The sequence below is a fragment of the Camelina sativa genome, chromosome 7 (assembly GCF_000633955.1).
Source record: "Camelina sativa cultivar DH55 chromosome 7, Cs, whole genome shotgun sequence".
Classification (NCBI taxonomy): domain Eukaryota; kingdom Viridiplantae; phylum Streptophyta; class Magnoliopsida; order Brassicales; family Brassicaceae; genus Camelina; species Camelina sativa.
The window spans coordinates 5,968,670-5,985,726 of NC_025691.1; the positions used below are offsets into that span (position 1 = coordinate 5,968,670).

Genomic DNA, 17,057 nt, shown 5'->3' on the forward strand with positions numbered 1-17,057 from the left:
TTCAGTTTTTATGTAAAAANAAAAAAAAAAAAAAAAAAAAAAAATGGCGTTGAACTGAAGCAAGCAAAGGCCTTAGCTTGGTCGTCGTCTTCTTCTTCTTCTTCGTCAACCTCTATATCGCTTCTGACTGTTATTAAAAGTCTATTAAGTAAATGGCTGATTTAGAGACTCCTTATTATCATCCTGACCTTGAGGATCTCCGGCGTATACCAGTCGATCTCTTCGCTTCCAAGAAACTTCCCGGTCTTTCCTCCGGAGATCTCGGATTTGCCGATTCTTCCGAAAACCTCGTCTTCGTCCTCCGCAAATCTTCTTCCTCTTTGAAATCTCTCCTTGATTCCTCCGGAGTTTCTCTTTTCACCATCTCTCGTCTCCATGTAAGCCTCCTTAGAATCCGCAATTTTGATCCCAAAAATTTCATCGAATTTTGCAAATTCTTATAGCTACTTGTTTTGAAACACCAATAGCATCTCTACAATTTTTCATTTTTTTTTCAGTTTGGGTTGTTTGGGTTTAGGGTTTAGTTAGTTTGATAACTTTGGTTAGTGTTTACAAATAAACTTAGTCATATGTGTATGTGTGTTGTGGAATGTAGAATGGAATGTGGGAATTACATAAAGGAGATGTGGACAAGCGTAAGGACTTGGTTTTATCGGTGAAGCGGACATCGAAAAGATTCAGTAAGACAGAGTTAGAGGTCTCTTTTGCTGGTGAATCTTCGGAACATCTTGTTATCAAAGGTTGCCCTTTTCAAAAATCATGTACCATCTACAATCAAGACTCCATTGTCGCGCAGGTAACAAAAAAAAAAAACGCCATCTTCTTATTGACATCAACTGTGATCTCTAGTGAAAAAATGCTAAGAGATTTTGAGTTACTAGACAATAGCATGTTATACTGTTTGATTACTGGGTTTAGAAGTAACGTTTGGATCATGCGTGATGATGTTTGTGATATGTAGTTATGGTAAAGCATTGGCCTCATTTGGTGTACTGTGGATTCTGAAAATTGTCATAAAGATATGTGTGTTTGTATTTGTGCTTGAAATTTTTTCCTAAAATTTGATTATGTTCCTTATATTTTGGTGGCACTGGCAGACGAGTTTGATGTACAAGCTGAGACAGATTTACGTAGGGAGAAGCAAGTTCCGGCTAACTATATTTCCGGGATCCATCGATCATTCTCTAGTAGTCGCAATGGTAGCCATGTTTCTTCAAGGTTGAATATGAAAATCTCCTCAATTTTTATTATTACTGTAAAGGTAAAATGTGACATTGCATCCTTATTGCCTTTTGTTTTGATTCAATCGGTTCACACGTGAAATGTAGATACGAGGAGTTTGTCCTTTCTCAAAGATTTCGGTATTATGTACTGACTAGTTTACCATCTCGCTAGTCAAACATCAAATGCTCTAATCCTTATGATTAGTTTATGGTTGTTGGAAACTTCCTTTGCTTAATTAATCATCTTATTCTACCATTTTGTTGTAAAAAAATAGTCATCAAAAAACATTTATGGAACGTTTATGAAAAAAATATATATATATCTAAACTAATGGAACGAATCTAACAAAGACATAATAAAATAATAGTTTCAGTGTAGTTGCTAGTTTCTTTGGAAAAGGTGCTCCCGAGTCCCGACCCGACGACGTCAAGGCCATAATATTCTCCATGTGATCTGGCTCACAAAAGATACGAACTTGGTGTTCGTATTGATATCTTATTCCCCCCCTTGAAGTTCTTTTCGATTACAACTCTTCTAGTCTTGTTTTTCTTAACATCATAATAGTCTGCCCATAACGTTTGATCAGAATAACGATGAACCCACTTGGTCTCGGGAATTATGACAATCTCACCTTTACGAGTGACACCAGCGACGTAATTTAGTCGAGAAGGAGTAATGGACAATGTAATCTTTGACCATTTTTGTTTCCCCATATGATCTTCCATAATCCACATCTCTGCACTAGCGTTATTTCCGTAACGTATATGTATGCATCCTAGTTTCCCTTGGTAGTTTACTGGTGTGATCGAACCCCAAAACTGATTCATCGACATCTGGATACGATCAAATCTCTCGAATCTAACGTCAAACGTCCCTAATACATTATTTATTGATCTGTAATAGATAATCCCATTGATGCATACACTACGTTCACTATCACACCTTAGAGTGAATTTGTCTTTGATGTTAATGTTTCTCCATTGCTTCTCCTTTGGACCTCCCAATGTGAAAATTTGACAAGTATATTCCAGCTCTACATTATACATTTTAATCAAGGACAACACTTTGTATTGATTCTCAACTCGATCATACCCAAAGAATCCATCAATAGAGGCCACTCCATCGCATACGACTTTGGGTAATAAAATAGATTGTGGCGTGGTAGGGTTGTATATATCGCAAAATGGTTCGAGCTTGACCAACAACAGATTAACACATTGACATATCAATATAAATGGCAATTTAACCCACATGGTATCTCATGCTCTTTGTCAGCGGATATGAATGGTTAGTGTTTTGAGGATAAGTATACGAGGAAAAATTTTAAAATGTTAAAATTTAATTCTAATATATATAAGAAAATTAAAGTTTTAAAAATTAAAACTATAATTATAATAAAACTATAAATCTAAAAAAAATTAAAATGTAAAATCGTAACTCTAATATGTATCCAAACCAAGTGAAATTTATAATAAAAAGTTACACGAAAATAATTATACAGTTAATTATCCTAAAAGAAAAAGATTGTAAACACTCACCTCTATAACTAAATTGTCTGATAGCAAAATATGGTTTCTTTAAATACACAAGCATTAATTAAAATTTGTTCTATTGGTAAAGATTTTTTTGTGTGAAAAATATGAGGTGTTTTCATGAAGATGTTTCATATTGTAAAGTAAAGATACACGAAAATTACGTAAACTATCTCATATTTTCTCTAATTTTAAGGTCAGAATTTAATTATGAGGCAAAGCTTTTTTCAAAAAGTTAATATGTTTATATAACTTAAAACATATGTTTACCTATTATGCATATATTCTGTTTTCATTAATTTGGGATAATTAAATTTACCTCATTATTATTCTTCTCATTTTCAGGATTGCATAAAAATTTGACAAAAAATAATGTACTTATATGAAGTTTTGATTAATTTATGATAATCTTAGTATAGTTTTATTTAAAATTAGTTGGAAAAGTATTAAAATTATTTCGTATGAGATTACAACATACAAAACATATAAATAGGGAAGAAACTGTGATTTCCCTCATCACAAGACGAGTGTAGACGAAAAAGAACATATGAATTTAAGATAATGTTAGTTTTTTAAATATGAGATAATATTAGTTTTCATTTTTTTCTTTGAGAATTATTTTGTACTAATTTTTGATATTGATATAATGCACAAGTTATTTTAATATGATAACTATAAGTCTTACCTTTTTGGATTAGTGCATAGAAGTAAATTTTATCTTATTATGATGTCATAAACTGTTAAACTGAATTGCGAGATGATGTGAACTCTAAATTCAGATTTTTATATTAAAANATATATATATATATATATATATATATATATATATATATATATCAAATTACATTTGAAAAACTACTTAAAATTTTACATATTGTTATCATATTAAAATAACTTGTGCATTAAATGTTATGTTCTACCTTTTTAGTTATGGTTATTTAAATTTTTATTTACAATCTTACTCCTTAGAAAATTGCCAAAAAAACAAAAACTTAAATATGGTAAATCGACCAAAATAAGATTATTTAGATTTTAATTAAATATTTAACAATTATCAGTAACAAAATTTCTTTCCTAATGTTATATATATATATATATATGTTCATTTTATTTATAATCCACAAAATTTTATTATAAATGTGTTTTCCACACAAAAAATTTATTACCATATAATAATAATCTAGAGATTAGGCAAATTTTAAATCAATATTGAAATTAACCTATAATACGCCAATGAATATAACACATTTCTATCAAAAAAAACTTTTTCAAAAACTAACAAAACATAAATTATAAATTAAAAATAACTAAAATAATAATAAAAATATATATTGCTGTGTGTAACGCGGGTTAGAAATCTAGTAGTATTTTAAAACATTAGTCAAAACATGTTCTTTTGAACCAAAATGCTTCACAAGTCTCTTGGTCGAATTTTGCTCAATTTTACAATAAAAGTCCAATCCTACCACCACTCATCTGATTTCCGGTCGGATTCAATTCGGTCAATCCGGTCGAATTTAATCCAGAATCCGGTCCGTCCGGTACGCTCATTATCGTTGGTACAAAAATTTGGGGATCGAACAAGAACGGCGTCGTTTTCTCTTCTGTAACTCAAATTCTTAAATCTTAACCCCTCGAATCTGCTTCGTCGGCTTCTCTACTCATTCCTCACCATTAGGGCTCTCTCTCTCTCTCTCTCTCTCTCTCTCTCTCTCAATTTCAAAGTCTCGTATCGGCATCGTCTTCGCGGAGCTCAAACTCGAAGATGTTAACAGCAGATATACCACCGAATCAGTCTGTCTACATCAAAAACCTCAACGAAAAGATCAAGAAAGAAGGTAAAACTCTCTCTTCTATCTAATTCGTAATACTAAATCTCAAAAAAACTCGTAGAAGTTCAAAACCGCATTGAGCTGTATCTACCAATAATTCCATCTTAATCGAGCTTCTACAATGCCTTAGAGTTAGGTTTTCGTTTGATTTTAGCTGTTGTTTGGAGTGCTCGTATCTAGCTTCTAGGGTTTCGGAATCGTGTATTGAATCTAATTGACATATATCTTGATGTTGTCAATTCTATGGATAATTTTGTTGGTTTAGGCGAGGACTAGTGTTGGTTGGCTCAGGGAAGTATCAATTTTGATGTATGTGGCTAACCTGGTTTTTGTGTGTTTCCTCAGAATTGAAGAGATCTATTTACTGTTTGTTCTCTCAGTTTGGGAGGATACTTGATGTGGTTGCTTTGAAGACTCCTAAGCTCCGTGGACAAGCTTGGGTTACCTTTAGTGAAGTCACTGCTGCTAGTAATGCCGTTCGTCAGATGCAAAATTTCCCCTTCTATGATAAGCCTATGGTCAGTAACTCAGTATCCATCCACTTTCATCACTTTTTTTTTTCTTATCTCTGAGTATGTCAATCCTGTTATAGTTTCCATGAAAGGATTCTTCTTGTGTGTTGTGTTAGATTGATTGAAGTGCTAAAGCATAAATGTTTTGCTTGTCTATATGTGGTTACTAGTAATTTACAGTGGAACCTTCGACCTTTTTTTTATCACCAATCTAATCGTTAGTCATCTGTGTGTCTAGATTCTGTTGCTTTTTATGCTTAGAGACCTTCTCAATCACATTCTCGCGTGATGCCTACTGCCAAAATGTTTGATCTGTTTTAACATATACTACTTGCTAAATCTTACTTCTTTCGGGGTGTTTGTAAACTATTCAATTACATCCGTTTAGGTTGAGATTTATTTTTCATACTTTTTATGTGATCTTTTTTGGTTGCAGCGCTTACAATACGCAAAAGCAAAGGCAGATTGTATTACTAAAGCTGAAGGAACTTTCGTTGCAAAAGATAAGAAGAGGAAGCAAGAAGAGAAAGGTTTCAAACTTTGTGTTTTCTTTTCGCGTTTTTTTGTTGTTTAGATGTTGGTTCAATGATAATTTATGGAATTTTCAATTGCATCTGAAGTTAACTAAACTACATTTCTTACATTCAGTTGAAAGAAAGCGTGAAGAAACTCAACGACCAAACATGGCTAATGGCCCAAGTGCCAATAACGGAGTCCCTCCGGTAAGTGTTCTTGTTCACCACCTTCTTCAGAACAACCTTCTGGTTAAATTCTATTGTATCTGGAAATAACGTTCATTATCTCTGTGTCTTATAATGCAGCCTTCGTTCCAGCCGAGTGGGCAAGATGCGATGCCACCAAACAACTTACTCTTCATTCAAAACCTCCCGCACGAGACAACAAGCATCATGCTTCAGCTTCTCTTCGAACAGTACCCTGGATTCAAAGAGATAAGAATGACCGAAGCAAAGCCAGGAATCGCCTTTGTAGAGTTTGAAGACGATGTTCAGTCTTCCATGGCTATGCAAGCATTACAAGGTTTCAAAATCAATCCCCAGAATCCAATGGTCATCTCTTTTGCCAAGAAATGATGAGTTTTGGTTTCTTTTGTTTATCAGTCTTTTTGATGAGATGACATTACTGTACTGTACCAACCAACCTGGTGTGTATAACCAACGGTTCTATTGTTTTAACGGATTGTTCCGGTTTGGTTTAATCCATTGATAGAGACCCTTGAAACGCGGTTTCACACTTGACGATTTATCACAATTTAGGAGACGACCCATCGAAAAAAAAAGAATATCTTTACTAGTCAACCATTTTTATAAAAATGAAATTTTTAGGCCAAGTAGAAAAGGACAAGAAGAGAGAGAGAGAGAAAACCAAAAAAACCTTGCTCGATACGCCACCGTCGTCGTCTTTAACCCAATCTAAAATCCTCAATTCAATATCTTTTCATCTCAGAGATCATTTCATAAAAATAAAAATAAAAAGTTTCCGTTTTTAGCGAATCCTCTGTTTCTGAAAGCTTTAAAGTTGTCTCCTTTAATTAAAACCATCATGTCTTCGACTTCTTTCACCGACCTGCTTGCCTGTTCCGGCGTTGACTGTTACGAAGATGATGAAGACTTGCGAGTTCCCGGGTCGAGTTTTGGTGGGTATTACCCGGAGAGAACTGGGTCGGGTTTACCCAAGTTTAAGACGGCTCAACCACCTCCTCTTCCGATTTCACCATCTTCTCATAATTTCACCTTTTCCGATTTCCTTGATTCTCCTCTCCTCCTCAGCTCCTCACACGTAAAGCTTTCATCTTTTCTTTTTTTTTTTTTTTTAACAAAGCTTTCATCTTTTTCTCATCTATTTTTTTTTAGTACAAATGGAAAACAAAAAAAAATCAAATCTTTATAATCTATGATGTTCTGTCTTCAAACTAAAACTTATCTAAAGGTGTGTTTGGCTTTGTGTGTTGTGTCTTGTTTACTTGCAGAGTTTGATATCTCCAACAACAGGAGCGTTCCCATTTCAAGGCTCAAACAATCACTCAGAGTTTCCATGGCAGCTACAACCACAACCGCAACCATCAAACGCTTCTTCCGTAAGTGTTTCCCTTATATAGCTTTTTTGATACATCAAGTCAAGCAACTTCACTTTCTTGTTACTGAATCTGAATCAAACTTTTCCCTTCTTCGTTTTTATTTTTCCAGGCTTTGCAAGAAACATATGGTGTTCAAGATCACCAGAAGAAGAAGCAGGAGCTGATTCCTCGTGAGATTGGAACACAAAACAACAACCAAAGTTTTGGATCAGATCGTCAGGTCAAGGTACCATCGTACATGGTGAGTAGGAACTCTAATGATGGTTATGGTTGGAGAAAGTACGGTCAGAAACAAGTGAAGAAGAGCGAGAACCCGAGGAGTTACTTCAAGTGTACATATCCCAATTGTGTTTCCAAGAAGATTGTTGAGACTGCTTTTGATGGACAGATCACTGAGATCATTTACAAAGGTGGTCATAATCATCCTAAGCCTGAGTTCACCAAGAGACCATCACAATCTTCATTACCATCATCGGTTAATGGGAGGCGTTTGTTTAATCCTGCGTCTGTTGTTAGTGAACCACATGATCAATCAGAGAACTCTTCGATTTCGTTTGAATATAGTGATCTTGAGCAGAAAAGCTTTAAATCAGAACATGGTGAGATAGAGGATGATGATGAACAGCCTGCGATTAAGAGAATGTAAGTAGTTTCTTGAATTAGTAGTGGAAGCAAAAAGGTTTGTTGTACTTGGGTTTGGAAATGACTTTGTTTTGTGTTGTGTAACAGGAAAAGAGAAGGTGAAGATGAAGGCATGTCTATTGAAGTGAGCAGAGGAGTGAAAGAACCAAGAGTTGTGGTTCAAACAATAAGTGACATTGATATTCTTGTAGATGGCTTTAGATGGAGGAAGTATGGTCAAAAAGTTGTCAAGGGAAATACTAATCCAAGGTTGGTTATACAAACCTTGATTTAATTTTCAAATTATAAACTTGTTTCATGTTTTCTAATTAGTTTCTTTCTTATAACAGGAGCTACTACAAGTGCACATACCAAGGTTGTGGAGTGAGGAAGCAAGTGGAAAGATCCGCAGCTGACGAGAGAGCGGTTCTCACTACCTATGAAGGAAGACACAATCATGATATCCCAACCGCGCTACGTCGCTCATAATAACAACATTCTTGGGACTTAGTCATTAGTAATCTCATATAGGATTTGGATCAGAAAGAAAAAACACTCTTACTATGGCTTATCTTTTGTGCTCAATACAGTTTGTTTATTTGTTTGTTACACAGTCAATACTTTGTTTTGTACAGAGTGGTGTTTAGTAGTTTTTTTTTATCATGGGCCTTACAGAACCCCTTTTCTCATCTGTGTGACTTTAAACACTTGAGAGTCCATTTTATTTCTTGAGTCTTGGTCTTTTTCTTGATTTGTGTACATTATACATTCAAGCTTCATAAGCTAATAATAATGGTATGTAATCCCACTTTGCTTGATTGGTGCAACAAATCTAGTATATTATATATTATTAGAACTAAGATATAAAACCAAAACCACAAATTTAGAATGGTGGAGATTATGCGGAAAGAAGATTAACCAAACGTAAAAATAGAAAGAAACAATAAATAGAAACAACAAATACAGGCTCATCTTTCTTTTTCCTTCTCTCACATACCAATCTCTCTCTCTCTTCCTCTCTCTGTCTCTGAGTCTTCTTTCTTTGACCTCACCATAGTCATAGAACCATTTACCACAAGTAAAAACAGAGTCCTCTGTTTTCTTCTCTATACCATTAACATTTGACATTGCACAAAGCTGCATCTCTCATTTTCCATTACATAACCTTGATAGTTTCCCAAACCTAGTCTCTCTCCCTGTCTCTCTTCTCTACTCTTTCTTCCTTTTACAGATAAAGAAAACACCATGGAGTTGTTGACGTTTTTCAGAGAGGAGGCCAACTCGTCGCATTGGGGTGAAGTGCACGGTCCATTCATGAAGGAAGAGCTTGTGTGCCAAGCACAAAACATGATGACCTCAAGAGGCATTTTCATGAACAATGACCCTCTCAAATTCGCAATGCCTCTTCTCATGCTACAAATGTCAGTCATCATCGTTACCTCTAGGCTTATCTTCCGCATTCTTCAACCTTTGAAACAAGGAATTATCACTGCTCAAGTCTTGGTATAACTTTCGAATGAATAATATATTCACTGTACTCTTATTGCAAAGCAAAAAGTGTTTTGAAACTTATTATTGTGTGTGTAATGTATAGACAGGTGTTGTTTTAGGACCGTCTTTTCTAGGACATAATGTAACATACATGAACATGTTTCTTCCCGCTGAAGGCAAGATCATAATACAAACGCTTTCAAACGTCGGTTTCGTCATCCATCTCTTCCTCCTCGGGCTCAAAATTGATGGGAGTATTATCAGAAAAGCTGGTTCTAAAGCCATCCTCATCGGTACAGCCTCTTACGCCTTCCCTTTCTCCCTTGGCAGCCTCACGGTAATGTTCTTTAGTAAAACTTTGGGACTTCCCAGCGACGTGGTTAGCTGTACAAGCAGCGCCATCTCCTTGAGCTCGATGACTTCATTCCCGGTTACAACCACGGTCTTAGCGGAACTTAACATCCTTAACTCCGAGTTAGGACGGTTAGCCACCCACTGCTCAATGGTCTGCGAAGTTTGTAGCTGGTTCGTCGCTCTCGCGTTTAATATCTACACGCGTGAGCGGACTATGAATAGCTTTTGCGCGCTTTTGATGATCGTTCTTCTTCTTCTGGTGATTCATTTCCTCTTTAGACCTTTTATAGTATGGCTCACCGAGAGGAAAACCAAAACCATGAATAATAAAGACGTTGTTCCGTTCTACCCGGTCCTCTTGCTTTTAGCCGTGGCTAGCCTTAGCGGAGAGGCTATGGGGGTCCACGCTGCGTTTGGAGCGTTTTGGTTTGGTGTTTCGCTACCTGATGGTCCGCCTTTAGGCACGGAACTTGCTGCCAAACTCGAGATATTTGCTTCGAATTTGTTCCTCCCATGTTTCATCGCTATTAGTGGGTTGCAAACTAATTTCTTTGAGATCACAGAGAGCCATGAGCACCATGTGGTATTGGTTGAGGTCATTCTCTTGATCACTTACGGGTGCAAGTTCCTTGGTACCGCGGCTGCGTCTGCTTACTGCAATACGCAGATCGGAGACGCGCTTTGTTTGGCCTTGTTGATGTGTTGTCAAGGTATCATCGAAGTCTACACTACTATCGTCTGGAAAGACGCTCAGGTGAATATAAATAGTCTTAACTGATTTGTCTTTTCAGTTTGGTTTTTGGTTCAGATTTTCTTGTTTTATAAAATATATATATCAAGAAAACTGAAAAAAATTGTGGTTTCTTTTGTTACCGTTTTGGTTTTGATTAGGATTTAAAGAGATAAGTAGGTTTGTTTGGATGATGAAGAAAGATAAATTGAAACGGGTTATCTTCACTTCTACAATCAGTTTAATTTAGGTTTTTCCGATACAAGTTCAAATCTATTTGGACAATGGCAATGTGAGTTGAATTGAGCCAGTAAGCTCATTTTGATACTAGCCATATATTTTTTTTTTGTTTAATTACTAGCCATATATATGTGAGTTGAATTTATATTTTCTTAATATTTTTTTTTTGTCAACAATTTATTAATTTGATCTTAGATGTTTCTATAATGTGTTAGAAACTCATTTTAACAATAACGGTGTATGAGGTGAACTTAGTTTCTTCGTATAATTTCTTTTAACTTAAGGTAAAAAATTGAATGTGCTTTCCAGGTTGTTGACACAGAATGCTTTAATCTGGTGATCATCACGCTGTTGATGGTAACTGGGATATCGCGGTTCCTCGTTGTGTACCTCTACGACCCTTCGAAACGCTACAAAAGCAAAAGCAAACGAACAATCCTCAACACAAGACAACACAATCTTCAGCTCCGTCTTCTCCTTGGCCTCTACAATGTTGAAAACGTTCCTTCCATGGTTAATCTTCTAGAAGCTACTTACCCGACACGGTTTAACCCGATCTCATTCTTCACGTTACACCTGGTCGAGCTTAAAGGTCGAGCACACGCAGTTCTCACGCCGCACCACCAGATGAACAAACTTGACCCTAACACGGCTCAGTCCACACACATCGTAAACGCCTTCCAGCGTTTCGAGCAAAAGTACCAGGTATATAAAACAACTAAACGTTTTTTTTTTTTTTTTTTCATCTTATAAGTGTATAACATAATATAATCATTATAACATGATCATGAGAGCATACACGTCAATGTAGGCTACGTCAATGTAAGCGCAAAAAAACAAATAAAAAATTATAAGAAGAAGAAATATATAGTTTGATAATCATAATTATTAATCTTATGTAGGGAGCACTCATGGCGCAACACTTTACCGCAGCAGCGCCTTATTCGAGCATAAACAACGACGTATGCACGCTCGCACTCGACAAGAAGGCGACGTTAATCGTGATTCCGTTCCACAAGCAGTACGCAATTGACGGGACAGTCGGACAAGTCAACGGGCCCGTCCGCAGCATAAACCTTAACGTGTTGGAAGCTGCACCTTGTTCAGTCGCAATATTCATAGACCGAGGAGAGACTGAGGGACGTCGCTCTGTCTTGATGACTAATACGTGGCAAAACGTGGCGGTGCTCTTCATCGGAGGCAAGGATGACGCGGAGGCGCTTGCGTTATGCATGAGGATGGCTGAAAAGCCTGATCTTAACGTCACTATGATACATTTCCGTCACAAGAGCTCTCTTCACGATGAGGATTACAGCGACATGTCCGAGTACAATCTAATAAGCGATTTTAAGAGCCACGCAGCGAATAAAGGGAAAATTCACTACGTAGAAGAGATAGTGAGAGATGGCGTGGAGACGACGCAAGCGATTAGCTCACTGGGAGATGCCTATGACATGGTATTAGTTGGCCGAGACCACGACCTAGAGTCTTCGGTCTTGTATGGACTGACGGACTGGAGTGAGTGCCCTGAGTTAGGTGTGATAGGAGATATGTTGACGTCGCCGGATTTTCATTTCTCGGTGCTTGTTGTTCATCAGCAGCAAGGAGACTCACTGGCCATGGACGAAAGTTATAAATTGCCTAAGGTCGAGCATCATCAGAAGATTGGTGATACGGTAATGCAACCACGTTTCTCTGCTGAAGAAGGTTTCACTACCATTGATCTCGGTAAATACTAGAGTAGCCAACTGTCTTAAATCTTCATTTAGTAAGTTTTTTTTTCTTTTTTTTTTATATGTTCATGATTAGAGATATTTATACATAGATGTATGATGTATCTAAGAGGTAGATGCATTTGGTATCGAATTGAGTCTCAGGATGTCATCATGTTATAGTTGTAGTTCGCTATTTTTGTCTTCATTTATATATATTACTAAGAGATCAACATAGTAAATAAAAAAATAATTTGGTAAAAATATGTGGGTAGGTAATCAAAAATATTCCAACAATCTCTATTATCTTGACATTTGACTCTTTATTTTTGGGATATGTGACCCCTTTTTCTTTATCATTAAATGCTCAAGAAGTATTTCTATATTTTCACTCTCTTCATTTCACCATTTAAGATAAAACTAGGATGGTGACCCAAAAAAAAAAAAGAGATAAAACTAATTAAGATTAAAATATTAAATAAAATGTTTTAGAAATCTTATAGTATGTTATATTTTTTATTTCATATTCTCTCTTCACTTTATTTTAATAATTTACATGACCTGAGTATTATGTTATTACTATATTTTCTCTCTCTTATAATAAAACAAACAATATTTGTTTTTTTTGTTTGCATTTACACAAATATATTTTTTATATTTGCAAAATTAAAGTGGCAGAAGACAGTTCTTATTAGGGATACAATATCTCATATTGGAAGTTGAGTATGATCTTAAGTGGTCTATTTAAGATATATGTCTTTATACTCATTGTTAATTATTTTAGAAGTCCACAATCTAATATGGTATCAGAGCTCGATTTGCACATGCTCAACCCAATCTACAATCAGCCCCGGTCCAATAGTTGGGTCATCGATTCATGCACAAACATTCTGAGATCTATGACTAGAGGAGTCATTATCTCAATGGAACATATTATTTAATTTCTTGGAAATCCATTTCCAACATATCCACTTTCATGAATCACTGCTAACGGTATTTTCCGATACTTGTGTGATCCACCACTTTCCAACATCTTTCCAATAGCCATATGCACCTCCCCGAACATAAGCTAAAAATAGTACACGACTAACAGAACAAAAAAACAACTTATAGCAAACACATGGTATTTATTGTAGAATCTCATTGAAGGCTCGAATATGATGATTTTAATATTACATGCTCATTCAAATTGACTATCAACTCATAATCAATTTTAGTATACAACAACGATTAAACACATGCACCACACAACATGAAAAAATAATTAATCCAAATTAGATTTCCTAAACCGTTCTAACCAGTCCTTTCATCCGCTCTAAACCGTAAGAGTTATGATACCAATTAGTTACTACCTGCCCCCTTTTTTTTTAAAAAATGACATAATCAAGTACTCCATAATACTTAAACCAACCAACAAACTAACGATAAACCAACATGCACACCGGAAGACATAGCAAACCAACTCCAATTTGTTGTAACTACATTATCAATTATAACGAGTCAAAACCCACAATCAAAAAAGTTTCTAAACCAGTTTCTAACAACATAAAAATAACCATACCATATAGCCAAAACCCTAGATCATCCTCCTTCTCATCGCCATGATTCCACATCACACTTTACCTACATCACAACAAAAAAGAGATGCATGATTATTATCACAAATACTTTGTGAGGTAATCCTCCCATCTACTAGACTATACACACTGTAACGTCCCGATCGCCAACCTCTTAGTGCGTCCCATGTCCAGTCCCAGTCCATGGGCCCACCTTCCTTAATGGGCCTCACATCCTTTCACTAGGCCCGTGAGCCCATCCATATCCGACGATTGCTTTGTTATGTCCGGGAGGTTTTTAAAGACTTGTTTACCATCTCTACAAATCACCACATGATCTTTCTCTGTGTTTTGTCCTCACTCACACAGTTCCGACAGTCACTTCCTGGAAGGTCCCCATCCTAAGACTAATCCATCTCAAGCACCCGTAACTCTGGAGTTCTCTCAAGATCTTTGACCGAAAAGATAAGTGCTCTTTGGTGATATAGGTGGTCAAATCAATTCTTTTAAACCTCTCCGCAAACCGGAGTGTCACAACTCACCCCCACCAACAGATTGCAACGTCCTTGTTGTGCACCAAGACTGTCACCCTCGATGGTGTGAGCCCACTCAACTCTACACTCGTCTACGTTCGAATCTGATACCACTTGTAACGCCCCGACTTCCACCTCTTAGTGTTCCCCATGTCCAATCCTAGCCCATGGACCCACCTTTCTTAATGGGCTTCATGTCTTCTCACTAGGCCCATGAACCCATCCATATCCGGCGGTCGATTTGCTACGTCCGGGAGGTTTTGAAGACTTGTGACTGTCTGTGAGGCTTTGAAGACTTGTTATCGTCACACTTGTAGAGACGGTAAACAAGTCTTTAATAACATCTCAAACGTAGCAAACCGACCGTTGATATATCATGGTTTTTGTGGTTTTTAACCATGGTATAAGTGTGCTTATTGAGTCTTTTGATTTGTTTTCTAGGTTGTTTTTGAGTCTTTATAGGTTTAGGTACTCATTGGCACGGATGGAACACAAAGGAGCTAAAAATGGCGATTTGGAGCATAATCAAAGCATTAAGGCTGATCGGAGACGAGTTGAAGACTATGCATCGACCGATGCTACCTACGCAGTGCCCAAAAGCCGAGTCGGAAGTTTTCTCCACAAGCTTTAGAAGATTTACAAAATTTGCTCAAGTATTCCTTATTTGCAATGAAGGCCCAAGACGCGTTTTAGAGTATATTTAGGATTTTTATGGTCATTGTTAGGACCTAAGTTATTTTCTAGAGAGTTTTATTCTGCAACCTTATTGAGAGAAGAGATATTGAGAGCTTTGGGAGAGATAAGTCTGATTTCATCTGTAGAGAGAAGATTCTTAAACTCCCTTCTTACTTCTTAATTTAAATTGCTTATTATTCATAAAAGATGTTTTGTTCATGTCTGAGTAGTTTGCTTGTTAATTTTAGAGTTTTTCATAGGGTTTTTATGGTTTATTAGATCTGTTGTTTTTAGGATTTATTATCTTGTGTGATCTTCATCTTAGATTGTTTTTCATATTGATTCTTGATTGATCACCTAGAATTAATATCTTAGGAAAATAAATTGATATGAGAGTATAATTGATTTTCCTGATAAAACCTTTTGATGAGCAAAATTATTTCCTGCAAAGAGATTTGATTTAATAATTTTGTGAACAATCTAAACTTGTTTTAAAGCTGATTTTTAACCTTGAAGTTTACAAAGAGATTTGAATTTTCTGGTTTTAAATTTATATAATATTTGCAGTGAGAACTGATTTATTTTACCAAGAGTTTAGAGTTCTAGATCTGATCTTAATTGCTTGAATCCTATTAATTTATTGATTTGATATTCCATAATTTCCTGAGAAACTCCCTATGCCTAGCTTTTTGATCCTTTGAATTTACAACACTTTTATTTTCTATTTCTGCATTGCTATTTAAATTTAATATTTTGATTTAGCATAATTAAAAGATTAATAAGTCTATTGTGTGATCTGGAGTCTCTGTGGATTCGATCCCTAAAGTATTACAACTGCAAGGTTGTTAGTACCATTAGGATATTACAATTTGAGCATATCAACCGTCAATGTAATAATTCGTACACAAGCATAAAGAAAAACAGGAACGACCAACGAGAAAAACTCCAAAAAAGCCTAGAGCAATAAATGAGAAACTTTGAGAAATAGAAGCTCTCGAGTAGGAGAAGGTTCCGCAAGAGAAAAGTTGACCAATTATCACGGATTCTTTGAGAACCATTCTTAATTGGTGGGATTTTATAGAAAATGATGGATTGCGAAAAGGATTAAAGGCGAATGATAAACTAACTCATGGGACCAAGTGTGTGGCTCGGATTTAGACCATTATGTCACGAATAGCATGAATAAAGTATAATCATTAGTGACCAAAAGCAGTTGGAAGGTTCGACCATGGCATTGGCGAGTTATTATGGAGCCAAATTCCGAAAAGGGAACAAAGTACAAAATCATGGGCAATAATAATTCCAGTGTGCATGGGCAGATCAATCATGAGCTATTAGATCGATCATGCGAGAAAAAGAAAGTGAAAAGCGCAGTGAGTTCGTTGGTGGGGATAAGTAATCACGAGAGCGTGTAGTGGAACCAGCGATGATTGTGTTTGGTCCCCAAATCTGAACATGTTCGTTCAAAAGAAGCATGATTCAAATGAAAGTGGTTTGTGAGACATGAGGGACAACACTCCACTCGATTGCCATTAAATATGAGAGTTCACGCGAGAGCTATCAAAAAAATAATGATCTCAAAAGTTGTAATAATTTGATCCATTAATTTTGTTTCTTCGTCGTACCTCCATCTTTCAATGTTTGCACTTGTTAGTTTTCGCACCTTTTTATTTCAAACATCTTTGTTTCTATGTATATGTAGATTTTTATAGACTTTAAAAAGAACTTTTGTTCTTTGAGTATTGTTTCACACTCCCAAGTTATAAAAATTATGAGTATTGTTTTCTTTTCATTTATTTATCAGCATTGATTCACTCATCTTCATTAAAATTAGGATTGTTGTATTGATTCCTTCATCTAACTTTTGTTTTGTGTCGTTTTCCATTTATACGCGCATCGATCATCTCTTCCAAGTATTAATCTAGGTAATCGATTGTGATATCTAATTTT

At 35.9% G+C, this 17,057-nt stretch overlaps 5 protein-coding genes across 5 annotated transcripts; 4 read left to right on the forward strand and 1 right to left on the reverse strand.

The window, feature by feature from the left end:
• Positions 1 to 1,479, forward strand: LOC104700461 (protein LURP-one-related 7-like). Its single transcript, XM_010415983.1, has 3 exons — positions 1 to 377; positions 596 to 796; positions 1,098 to 1,479. The coding sequence occupies exons 1-3, from the start codon at positions 153 to 155 to the stop codon at positions 1,221 to 1,223; spliced, it is 552 nt and encodes a 183-aa protein (XP_010414285.1). The 5' UTR covers positions 1 to 152; the 3' UTR covers positions 1,224 to 1,479.
• LOC104704353 (putative F-box protein At1g47730) lies at positions 1,683 to 2,270 on the reverse strand. The gene has a single exon (XM_010420460.1). It carries the CDS (start codon positions 2,268 to 2,270, stop codon positions 1,683 to 1,685), a length of 588 nt encoding a protein of 195 aa, XP_010418762.1.
• On the forward strand, positions 4,408 to 6,328 carry LOC104700463 (U2 small nuclear ribonucleoprotein B''). The gene is made up of 5 exons (XM_010415984.2): positions 4,408 to 4,594; positions 4,934 to 5,106; positions 5,537 to 5,630; positions 5,749 to 5,822; positions 5,922 to 6,328. Exons 1-5 carry the CDS (start codon positions 4,522 to 4,524, stop codon positions 6,189 to 6,191), a joined length of 684 nt encoding a protein of 227 aa, XP_010414286.1. The 5' UTR covers positions 4,408 to 4,521; the 3' UTR covers positions 6,192 to 6,328.
• Positions 6,427 to 8,634, forward strand: LOC104700464 (probable WRKY transcription factor 25). Its single transcript, XM_010415985.2, has 5 exons — positions 6,427 to 6,897; positions 7,088 to 7,195; positions 7,305 to 7,837; positions 7,925 to 8,086; positions 8,167 to 8,634. The coding sequence occupies exons 1-5, from the start codon at positions 6,661 to 6,663 to the stop codon at positions 8,303 to 8,305; spliced, it is 1,179 nt and encodes a 392-aa protein (XP_010414287.1). The 5' UTR covers positions 6,427 to 6,660; the 3' UTR covers positions 8,306 to 8,634.
• Positions 9,062 to 12,370, forward strand: LOC104704354 (cation/H(+) symporter 13). The gene is made up of 4 exons (XM_010420461.1): positions 9,062 to 9,319; positions 9,411 to 10,415; positions 10,941 to 11,336; positions 11,534 to 12,370. Exons 1-4 carry the CDS (start codon positions 9,062 to 9,064, stop codon positions 12,368 to 12,370), a joined length of 2,496 nt encoding a protein of 831 aa, XP_010418763.1.